The 12,078-nt window shown below is 45.4% G+C and overlaps 1 protein-coding gene across 1 annotated transcript in view; it reads left to right on the top strand.

The window, feature by feature from the left end:
- agap3 (ArfGAP with GTPase domain, ankyrin repeat and PH domain 3) overlaps positions 1-12,078 on the top strand; it is a gene marked incomplete at its 5' end in the record, with an annotated part of 106,508 nt that overhangs the window by 29,613 nt on the left and 64,817 nt on the right. Inside the window, 2 exons of the mRNA XM_079530317.1 lie at positions 759-1,834; positions 5,043-5,214. Coding sequence (XP_079386443.1) covers positions 759-1,834; positions 5,043-5,214 — 1,248 coding nt within the window. The remainder of the gene's footprint in view (positions 1-758; positions 1,835-5,042; positions 5,215-12,078) is intronic.

The raw sequence follows: 12,078 nt of genomic DNA, 5'->3' as shown, positions 1-12,078 counted from the left end.
TTATTGTACTATAGGCTGGAAGCCAGATCAACCTGCCAGTGCAAAAAGAAAGAAGACAGACTATCCTGCAATGTTCCAGTTGTGGAGCATTACGGCCAAGCTACACCAGGCTTTTCGCGCACAAAACGCGTGCGTTTCCCCCCGCGCGTGCGTTTCCCCCCGCGCGTGCGTTTAATTTAGGTCCAGTCCTATTTTAAAAAACGCACGCGCGGGCCGCGCGTTTAGGGTAAACGCGTGAGAAAAGCCTGGTGTAGCGTGGCCGTTAGGCCTGTGTAAAGTAGTAGCTATCGGAGCCAACCCGACAACACATTCTGGACTACATGACTTTGAATAGTAACGTTACTATCACGTTTCCTCTAAATGTCTTGAATTGCAAAACTCAACACATCCATGTTTTAGGTTTACCGAAATCAACACACGTTTTAGCCACTTTTCAACATGACTATATTAGTTATGTATAGGTCGGGGGCTGCGGTCCCGGACACCCTAGGCTGCGATGCGGCCCGACAGCGTGTCGCGGGTTTGAATCCCGATCCCGATGATCAGCATGCAGCCAAGTGTAAAATGACTTGTAGTGGATCCTCTTGTCCACTACTCCCTTCCTATAACATTCTAGTCTAGTTTTTATTTGTTGGCGAAATTGTCAGTATATTTAGTCTCATAGTTTTAGTCATCATAGCATAGTTTTCATTTAGTTTCCATTTAGTTTTCGTCGGTGGAAAAACGTAGGCGACGAACATTTTTCGTCTTGGTTTTAGTCGACAGAAACGACACCGATAGGAAGGCCTTTACCGGTCACCACTGTCCCACGTGGTGTGCCTGGAATGGATGCCTTTACTGGTCACCACTGTCCCACGTGGTGTGCCTGGAATGGATGCATTTACCGGTCACCACTGTCCCACGTGGTGTGCCTGGAATGGATGCATTTACCGGTCACCACTGTCCCACGTGGTCTGCCTGGAATGGATGCATTTACTGGTCACCACTGTCCCACGTGGTGTGCCTGGAATGGATGCATTTACTGGTCACCACTGTCCCACGTGGTCTGCCTGGAATGGATGCCTTTACCGGTCACCACTGTCCCACGTGGTGTGCCTGGAATGGATGCATTTACTGGTCACCACTGTCCCACGTGGTGTGCCTGGAATGGATGCATTTACCGGTCACCACTGTCCCACGTGGTCTGCCTGGAATGGATGCCTTTAACCGGTCACCACTGCCCCACGTGGTGTGCCTGGATGCCTTTACTGGTCACCACTGTCCCACATGGTGTGCCTGGAATGGATGCCTTTACCGGTCACCACTGTCCCACGTGGTGTGCCTGGAATGGATGCCTTTACCGGTCACCACTGTCCCACGTGGTGTGCCTGGATGCCTTTACCGGTCACCACTGTCCCACGTGGTGTGCCTGGAATGGATGCCTTTACCGGTCACCACTGTCCCACGTGGTGTGTCTGGATGCCTTTACCGGTCACCACTGTCCCACGTGGTGTGTCTGGATGCCTTTACCGGTCACCACTGTCCCACATGGTGTGTCTGGATGCCTTTACCGGTCACCACTGTCCCACGTGGTGTGCCTGGAATGGATGCCTTTACCGGTCACCACTGTCCCACGTGGTGTGCCTGGAATGGATGCCTTTACCGGTCACCACTGTCCCACGTGGTGTGCCTGGATGCCTTTACCGGTCACCACTGTCCCACGTGGTGTGCCTATAATGGAGACATGGCTGTGCTGCTGCGTGCCCGCCGCGCCCAGACGCCATGCTGGCTTGTATTTATAACGGCTCTCACCGCGTGGCGGCTCGGCCTGACCAGCCTCCCACAATCCATCTCTGTCAGAGTCCCGCTGGGCCTCTAATACCTCTTAAACACTCGGCTGGCTTGGCAGCAGCAGACAGGAGACCCCCCCCCCCCCACCACCACCCCCACACACACACTCTCACATGCCCTGTCCATCTTTCTCCGAATCCTTTTAATCTTTCTCCGTCGCTCTCACTCGTCCTATCCAACCTTTAGCTTATGGTTCCAGTCTCTGACTTAAAACACCGGTTTACAATTCAGTAACACGGTTAATGACGAGCGCTGGGGACTGTCATTTGTAATCTCACCAAGGTATCCTGGAAATACCTATTGGGTTCGTTCAATGTCGTTTTCCAATTACTTCTTTAACGCGACATGGGTTCACGTGTCGACCCCCCCCGACCCCCCCCCCCCCCCCCCCCAACACGCTTTTTATGCCGAGCTTTAGTATATTACGGCCTTGTTTTATTGACAGTGCGTTAGTGGTTTAATTTACTGGCCACGTTATTAGCAGCGCAGCGTAGCGCAGCGGTGATGTATGTAATTGACCGGACGAGGCTATCTCTTGATCATTTACAGCTGTTACAGGGTCATCAGGGGCAGATCTATGAGTGTCGAGCGTCTCGCGTCTGCTGTCTTTACTCGGGGAGGTTGCGATTGCGAGCGGCGGTTATACATTAGGGCCCCGTAGCCGCTCAGACTCGTTCGGAGCAGCGGAGCAGAGATGGAGTAAAGAAGAAAAAGGGAGGGAGGGGGGGGACTGGGGGGTGGGGGGAGATAGAAAAAGAGGGGAGGGAGGGAGGGAGGGGAGAGAGAGAGAGGAACCTTTAATTTCGCAGTCAGCCAAGCCATCCACACAATCACCTTCTGTTAATTCTATCAGCTACATCAATTAAATTGTTTGTAGAAACTAATTGAATGTGGCTTAATCACACATCTTAATAGCTTTGCACGCTTCGATCTGGCTGTTAATTCCCGCAATAAAATGAAATGAGAGCGCTCACTGGGTAATTAGCGAGGAGGCTTGGGAAAGAAATGAGTGCTTTATGACGTGGTAATAAAGCAGAGGAGCCGGCGAGGGGACGGCGAAGGCCGAGCTCCTCTCTTTCTCTGGGCCTTTTTTCTTTTCTGCTGAGCCCGGCGATTTTCACCCCGGCTTCCCACATTTGGGGGGGCGAGCGTCGCTTAAAGCCGAATCAAATGGCCAAATTGAGGGAGAATGAGACTGTTTGCATGCATTACGCCTCGCATCGACGCATCCCTCCGTGCGGAAAGGGGCTGGCGTGGGCACAGGTGATGTGTAATGGCTCTACGGTCCCTTCTTTCCCCCACTGTCACAAACACCCATCCGTTTACTTTTGTGGTGGGAAATTGGGAATGGAGAACCGAATTGGTGTTTTCAATCCGTTGTCCGTGGCTTGCATGATTGAGGTTATACTTGGTTTAATAATTTGGGTGAATCTGCAGATTGTGTGTGCGTGCGTGCGTGAGCGCACGCACATATTATTGAAATCAACGAGAACCCCAAGCACATTATTTGCGTAGCCTGAATCGCTCTGTTCTGCCTATACTTTCTATGTGGAACTTTGAGCCATTTTAGACATACCCGTTTGTCATGCTAATGGTTTTTATGTGCCAAGTGGTTTTCAACCAGTGGTCTGAGGACCACCAGTGGTCCTTGAGGGGGTTCCAGGTGGTCCCCAGTTAAATGGAGAGTTGGTAACCAAATGGACTCTTATAGAGCTTTAACTCTTGAGAGCGTAAAATGAATCGGATTTGGTTTCACTTTACACTCTCAAGAGTAATGAACTGCTCCTGACGGAAGGTTCCGCCAGTTGGAATCCAACCGGCAACTGCTTCTGGCTTAACGTACGTTCCGTCTGATAAGCTTTATTATTGATATCAAAACGGATCGCTGATTTCTTTCTTTTTGGCGCTTTCTAGAGCAAGGATAGCTTCATTTTAGCTCGCTAACATTGACGATATTTATTTAGCATCTAAGATTTGTAGTGTGGTGTGTCACACTACAAACAGCGCAGTCTGCGGTGGGCTCTGCGTCCACCAGGTGGCAGTAGATGGGTTAAATCATTGTGAACACTAGTATAGAGGGTATGCGCGTGACATAATCATCATACCCAGAAGTTATGCGGGAATGACCCGGCCTTGACAGCCCGTACATCCAAACAGAAAAGTCCTATCTGATTGCATTAAACAACGTTAAACTCACTTTGCCACTCACTTTGCCACTCGATTTGCCACTCACTTTATGCAGGTGCATACCCCCTATTTGTGCTAAGGACGTGTATACACGTCTTTTCTAATCAAACCACAGGAGGCCTTGGAGGCTTGGACATGTAATAACAAAAAATATATAAAACAAAAAATATATATATTATTATTTTTTGGTTGGTCTCTCATTCTGCATCGTTCTCCTTGCTGTTTCGCGCCTGTGCGCTGCCGTTTACGGCTCTAAAAGAATGGCTCATAACTCCTAATCTAGGGAGTTCTCCATAGTTTTCACCAGAAGGACAATGTTCTGTGTTCATTTCTGACTTCAGGAAGCATCTCGTTTGGAATATAAACTCTTCTAGAGAGACTTTAGCGTGACCAGCGTGTGGTAAGAATGGAAGATTATGCCTCCCGTTTTTTGGGGCGAACGGAAGGGGGGGGGGCCTTTCAGAGTAAAATCTGCCATAAATGCTGGCACTCGCAGCGCCTATATTTTGAAATATGCCGTTGTGTTGAACATCTGCATTACTTAACCCATTTTGGGCGGGAACCCCTTTTGGTATTCTAAACATTATGTTATAATTTAGCTATTGAAAAATCGTGAAAATGTGCCTGAAATCTTTGAATATATGTTCTTTCAGAGCGAGTTTTTAACTCAAATCTTTGCTACTGAGAGGGTCCCTGGAACAACATATTTTCAGATGGGGGTCGGCGGCCAATGTCATATATATTTGGGGTTCCTTGACATGAATATGTTTGAGAACAACTGACATAGAAACATGGGTTTTTAACCTAAATGGGTTAATTTAGGTCTACACAGTTCAACGTTTGCCTCATCAGTACAGCATGGAATTATAGACAAAGTCTTGTCCCAACAACAACCAAATGTTCCAAGTTTTGGGTCTGAGAGGATAAATCTCAATGGTCTCATGGTTTCCATGGCTTAAAATGCCCAATAAATACTAGGCCTTGACCTGCAAAAGGCTTGACACCTCCGTTCTACTGTGTTCCAGGACTACATGCAGAACGTGCATGGGAAGGAGATCGACCTGCTCAGGACAACCGTCAAGGTTCCCGGGAAGCGGCCGCCCCGAGCGGTGGCCACCGTCGCTCCGACCGCCAGTCCCAAAACCAACGGTCTGACCAAGGACCGCAGCACGTTGCAGCTGGGCGTAGGCGCCACAGGTGAGAAGTTCACCTCCATGACACTGCATCTTTAGTCCACAGTAAAATACAAAATGGAACAAAATGGACCCGTAAGGGTCTGTAAGGGCCGATTCATACTCCTATTTTACCACTGTTTTGGTGCTGTAGTGCTGAAATGATGAGCCAACTTTAGGACGGTACCCGCCCCCCCGAACCTCAAATGACATTGTAGGCTCTACAGAGCCGAACCGACTTTTATTCGGCTCTAAAATAAGAGTATGAATCGGCCCTAACTCCCAGTGTTGGAGTGTTACATGTTACTAAGTCATTTGTTGATTACACGCAGTGTAGCCAATTACGTTTTCCAATTCAGTAGACGCTGTTACAATTACTGAAATTAAATGCGATTGTTACTAGTTACTGTGTGTGAAAATAGCCGACAACGTCCAGAGGATTAAAGTTTTATCATCAATCGACAGTGAATCACTCTGTGACCTTCGCTGTGGCGAAGTAACTCCTCCCCGTGGCTCAGTCAAATGTCAAATTCTTACCTTTTCTGAACACTGTATCAAAAATGAAAAAGTATTCCCAGCAGTATCCTTTTCTAGTTCCAACGTTCTGGAACGTGTTTATTGATTGGTTGAACTTGAAACAATGTTTTAGGTCCTAGCCCTCCTATATTCAGTATTTAGTGTAGATTTCCGTCCTACACAAACATTAAATTCCCATTGACAATGAATGGATAATTTTACATCAGTCTCTGAGCAAATAGGCATAGTGTCTATTTTGTGTTGTCAAAGTTAACAATAATATTATTACTTATTACTTTAAAAAAAAAAATATATATATATATATATTATATAGTTACTTTACTTTTTACTCCCTGCCAAAAGTAATTAGTTACTTATTACTTTACTTTTTTTTTCTCGCCCCCGATAATTGCATATTATACACTTTTACTGTGTATGAATTAATAAATTACAGACTAAATGAAAACCACACCTGGGCTCAAAATGATCTTCGATCTGCAATGATCTGCAATCTTTGAACAACTTCTGTTGTTTGTTAAAGCAAACAAAGTGCTATAGCTGCTTCATTTTAAATAAATAAAATAAAAAGTTGGTCACAAAACAAAAAAGTGCTATAGGCAATAAGGCTCTGCAGTGCAACACTTCCAAGTAGTGAATGAAACGCTTTGTGGTGCCGGTGTCTCCTCCACCTCCATGTTTAGTTTGTTTACTTCTCTAACTAGTTACGTTACTAGTTACTGGAAAAAAGTAATAATATTACTGAAAGTAATATGTTACTTTAGTTACTTGACAAAATGCCATTGACAATGAATGGAGAATTTACGTCATATGTAGACGAGCAAATCGGCTATTTTGCCCTAACACAAAGATTGCATTCCCATTGACAATATCATCATACATGATTAAGATGTGTGATGTTAAGAGCGCCCCTCACTTCACACGGGTGTGATTATTTAAGTGAAAGCACTTATTTTGATGCAATGTGAGATTATAATTTGGGACTGATTGGATGTTCATTATTTGTAGCATATTTTTGCACAATTGGCCCCTGCTGCAAAGATTGGAAGGCAATCGTATCGTGTATATGAGGGTCTTCTAGTTGCCTGGCCCGCACATCTGAGACACACCCACACTAGCCTTTAAGAGCCCCGTGGTCATAGAGGGGCGGAACAAACTAGCACTGGGTACCGACGTAGACTTCCTATTGGTTTACCAACCTATGAGCCCACCTTTTTATAAAGTGATTTTAAGACCATAACGTGGTTAATAATTGATTGTTTGGGATGTACATGACACAAACATTTTGGAAATATTAACGCGACTCGGCTTGCGAAGTAATGGAACACGGACAATTTTGGCTAACTGTCGGTCCGCGTGACGATATGTGTGACACCACGTCCGCCACGTGTCCAGTCCCGGCCAATGAACGCGATGACTTATACCGAAATAACAAACGCAACAAGGTGTGGAATTAAGAGAATTAAGAATTAAGCATATAGGCCTATAGATGAGTGAATATGAAAAATAAGGCTATAATCACATGACTCCAGAGATAATCTATACTGATGTGAAAGTGAAAACGTTTTTGTTTGTACAACCTACTATTCAAGAGTTATAAGAGTTACAAATTGCGGTGGAGGTTCTTCCTTGGCCTCCTATAGTATGCATACAAAGATTCACACCAAAGACTCACAGGAATCGCAGAATCACAGGAGCAAATAAGTAATCCCCTCTCCGGGACATTCCAGCCTGGCGGAGATAATTAGTTGATGTAATTATAACACATGACGTATTATTTCTTAAAAGAAAAGAAAACCACCCACACTAAGGCCAATGAGCCATTAAAAGGTAGCCTAGAAGCATCTTCTTTCTTTGGGATTAATCATACAAAGCCAGTCCCAACAGATCAATTATTATTATCTCCTTTTCTTATTGTTTCGATAATGTAAATGAGCTGCTGCAAAGTATACACAATGATGACTTAATGAGCACTTGAGAAATCTATTAGGTTTTATGTTATTACACATGGTATTTGCAAATTAAGTTATTATACAGTAAATACTAGGGCATTCACTTCCAGTCATTTTTACTAGTTGACTAGTTGCCTAGTTTACTAGTCGACTAGTTGTTTAACCACCTATTATGTTTTTTTTGGGAAATAAATGTGTACATTTAAAAACTGTGTACATTGGTGACTATAACTATAATCTACCTGATATTGAGGCCTACAAAATCGGGGGGAAAAATAAAAATAAAAAAAATAAACTTTTTTTTTTCTTCTTATCAACTAGTCAACTAGTACCAGCAAGGTCGACTAGTGGATTTACTAGTCGACTAGTTGCTTAACTCCTACCACAGTAAGATCTTCCATCGTCCCAGTGGTGATTTCGTCGACTAAAACTAAGACGAAAAATGTTCGTCCACTACCTTTTTCCACTGACGAAAACTAAATGAAAACTAAGCTATGATGACTAAAACTAAGACTAAATGTGACTAAATTTGACTGAGGGACTGCCATTGGATTTTTTTGAATTTTCGTTTTTTCATGTCATATGAAAGCAGGGAATCATAGCTTCAAATTGACATTGGTTGTTCAGTTTGACCCACCAGTTTTGGAGATGTGGCTTATAGAGTAATGTCTTGCAGAGAAACAGCCAGTTGAGAAAACAGGCTTGAAAGGTTCACTTCACTGTGGTCTCTAACATTACACCTAGCTACATGTTTATGCATTTATTTCATATTTACATGTCAATTTCAGCTCTGACACTTATTTCAGACATGCTCTAGTATGTGAAGAGTCTGCCTGTGCTATTAACTAATTTTGAAAAAAATTTAAAATGAAAATTCTCCTCTGGTGAATCAACCAATGTTTGTGCGATGGCAGTCTCTCAGTCAAATCTGGTCACAAATATACTGACAATTTCGTCAACAAATAAAAACTAGACTAAAATGTTAGGAAGGGACTAGTGGACAAGAGATCCAGTATAAGTCATTTTGCAACTAGTTTGCATGCTGAAAATAGCCGATCTACAGGCGAGTGGGCTTGTAGATAAAAAAAAACAGTCATTACGACGGCATCAAGGCCCGCCAAAATACATTTTAGTCGACTAAATCAACTGTAGATTTAGTCGACTAAAACCTTATGATATTTAGTCGACTTAAACTAGACTAACACTAAAACATTCCAGGTGACTAAAATGTGACTAAAACTAAATGAAAACTATTCAAGAGACTAATGACTAAAACTAAAATCTGCTGCCAAAAACAACCCCGGTCTTTGCTGCTGCCTGCTGCTGTAACACTGACCTAATAAATGGCTCAATCCATCCATTGTACAGTGTGGGCTGCATGCAGAAACAATGGCCAGGTACATCTCTTGATATCTTGCCAAGGATTCCCACCTCTCAGGGCTTATAAATAGAGCGGTGCACTGTGTGGGCAAGCTGACTGCAGCCTCTAGAGGCTAGAGAGAGAGAGAGAGAGAGAGAGAGAGCAGCCCGTGGCAGGCTCAGAGAAGCCAAAGCCCCGCCGATTGGATTTAGGGGTTAAGATTAAGAGTAATTAATACTAATTAGCGAGGTGATCCCCCGGAGGGAGGGGAGGTCGGCATGTGGAACAGGCATAGCGTTTCCTTCACTCGGGGGCTGGAGCTAATTGCTCAAGAGTGGGTGCGATGCCAAAGAGGGAGTCAGCAGGGGAACCCACGGCCTGACCACTAGGCCTGGACAGGTTCACTGACTGTCGGTTGGCCCGGTCGCGGTTCTTCCGTCAGGAAGACCAATGTTTGAATGGGTTAATCAGTCAAAAAAACGAGAGAAGATTTAGGAGTTTACAGAGCAGAGGACAAAAGGATGGAGGTTGTGTGTTCCAACCCATAAACAATTAACCTTGAGCGCAGCAGTGGTAGAGGAGAGGTGACACAGACAGTTCCATCCAGGGAGACAAAGACCTGCTACTGAGGGGCCTGGAAAAGAGGCCACCTCAGGTTTGGAGAGGATACAACACCTTTTTCCTTCATTCTTTTTTGAATGGCTGATTTGATTCTTTTTTTAGTTAGAATTCTCATTGTCGCAATAGGTCTGACTTTGTCGATGAGGGAGGCCATGTCCTGCTACTTTTGAGTCCTATATATATAAGACAAGGTTCTTCTCCCTCGAGTATCCCTCGAGCTGGTGTCTCTCTCATTTCCAACCATTTGTACATCGGGGGGGGGGGGGGGGGGGGAAACAATGGCAGGAAGATTTGCCTTGATCTCCATTTAGCAAAAAGAAAGGTTACAAATCACACTTGGGGGGGGGGGGGGGGTGTCTCTCTCCTGGTGGAGGACCCTTCCCCTGATTATGCGATCGGGATTTTGATTTCATTAGACATGCAATTGATGGAGGGGAACAAAGGGGTAATTTTTCATTCACTGGCGTCCGAATCACAAGCCTTGTCTTTGCCTTTGGTAATTCATTCATTCCTTAGATCTAAAGACCTTTATAATCACAGGGAGATGAGTAAGCGCAGATGGAGGCAGGGGGAGAGAGAGTAGGGAGGGAAGGAGGGGGGGGGGGGGGGGGGTTAGATGGAGAGGAGAGGACGAGGAGAAGAAGAGAGACAGGGAGTAAATGAGAGAACGCATGTGCTTGCTTGCGTCCCGGGCGGCCGGGTTTAATTCCTTCGGCGGGTTGCAGAGCGAGCGGAACCGTCTTTTAAATATGATTCCCCCCGCCTGTTAACATGCATTCCGCTGTGTCACCGGCGACACATACATTGTATCAAAGTATTAATGGGCCCAATCAGTTTTAATCAATCCTGTCGAGGGGGGCGAGGGTAGAGTGATCCTGACTGTCGGGAAGCCCCCCCATTTCTCGCAGCTATTATTATTCTGCAACACAGTCTTCCCCTACAGCTGCAACATCCTGGACATTGTGACCAGTAGACTCTTATACCCACTGACTGACCAGCAGCCTCTGTCACTGCCCACCGCAGAGAAAATGGCCCTATTGAGGCCTGCAAAACGTGTCTGGCCTTACTGTCCATGTTCAGGCATATATGTGTTTAGCATTTATTAAAGATGGAGTGCCGTGTCCCCCCCCCCCCCACCACCACCAAAAAAAAGGAGAGATTTTTTTTATTTTTGTATTTGTATTTATTTTTTTGTGTACAGAAAGTGTTAGAATTATGTTTTTTTTATGTGGCCACACTCATCAGTTCATTAAGTATGCCTGGTTTTCAGGCTTCTGTTCCACCTGAACAGAAGCCGCACTCAACAGCTGTTGTTGTATGATAAAGGGAGGGAGGGGATGATATTGTGATGTCACTAACGTGGTGTCATTTTGATTGGGCCTTTCTTGACTCAAAAGGCTTTTTGGAAGAAACCAAAAATACACAGGGAAGACGACATATTATTTAAATATTCCAATCACACCTGGGGGTCTATTTAGAGTCAAAAATCACGGCACTCGTAGCGCGCCACCGAGTGGCGCGCTACAAGCTTGTACGGTCTGCTATTTTTGAAAAGTCGTGAAAATGTGGCGCACATCTTTGAATATATATTTCAGAGCGAACATTTTTAACTAAAATATTGGCTTCTAGGGGGTCCCTGGAACTACATATTTTGAGATGGGGGGTCCATGGCCCAATAGAGATAATTCTGGGGGTCCTTGACATGAAAAAGGTTGAGCACCACTGACATAGAAACATGGGTTTTTCAGATTTTTTTGAGGATTTAGAAGCCTTTTTTTTTTTAATCGACCTCAGTCCAAAATGGGTTAAGAACAACCGTGCACGGGTCTTCATTATGAATATCTGATTCCGTGTTCTCTTTAGACTAAAGTCGAGTCCCAGAGGGAGTGACTGCTTCGGGGGGCTGTCGGCTGGGGCGGGGTGGGGTGGGGAGGGGAGGGTGGGTGGTGTAGCAGCAGCTGTAACTAGTAGGGGCGGGAGGACATGTCTAGGCGTTAGTAGTTAGATGATGATGATGGCGGCGGAAGGCGGGCGGATTACCGCCGTGGCCCCACAGCTGCAAGATGATGTGCTGCTCGGGTCCACACATTAGCATGAATGCTTCATTATCCCACTACTTGTACATAATGGCAACAACTCCACGGAGGGGTCAGGCCTCGCCACGGCTCATCAGCCCGCTGACGGCCGAGCCTAAAGAGAAATGAGGAGGAGAGAGGAGGCAGCGCCGCTCCCCCGCTAATCCATCGCCTCTACTTAACACCCTAGCCCTGAATGTGCCCAGAGAACACGCTGTGACTTAAGCGTGTGTGTGTGTGTGTGTGTGTGTGCGCGTGCAGTTACTACATACTATACAGTATGTATAGACCTGTACATTCTCTATACATTTTGGGTGTGTGCAGAGTTGCACAGCGAGTGCTATTAG

This window comes from Electrona antarctica, assembly GCF_951216825.1.
Source record: "Electrona antarctica genome assembly, chromosome: 19".
Taxonomy (NCBI): domain Eukaryota; kingdom Metazoa; phylum Chordata; class Actinopteri; order Myctophiformes; family Myctophidae; genus Electrona; species Electrona antarctica.
The sequence above is the reverse complement of the archived record's forward strand: the minus strand, read 5'-3'. Positions and strand labels throughout refer to the sequence as shown.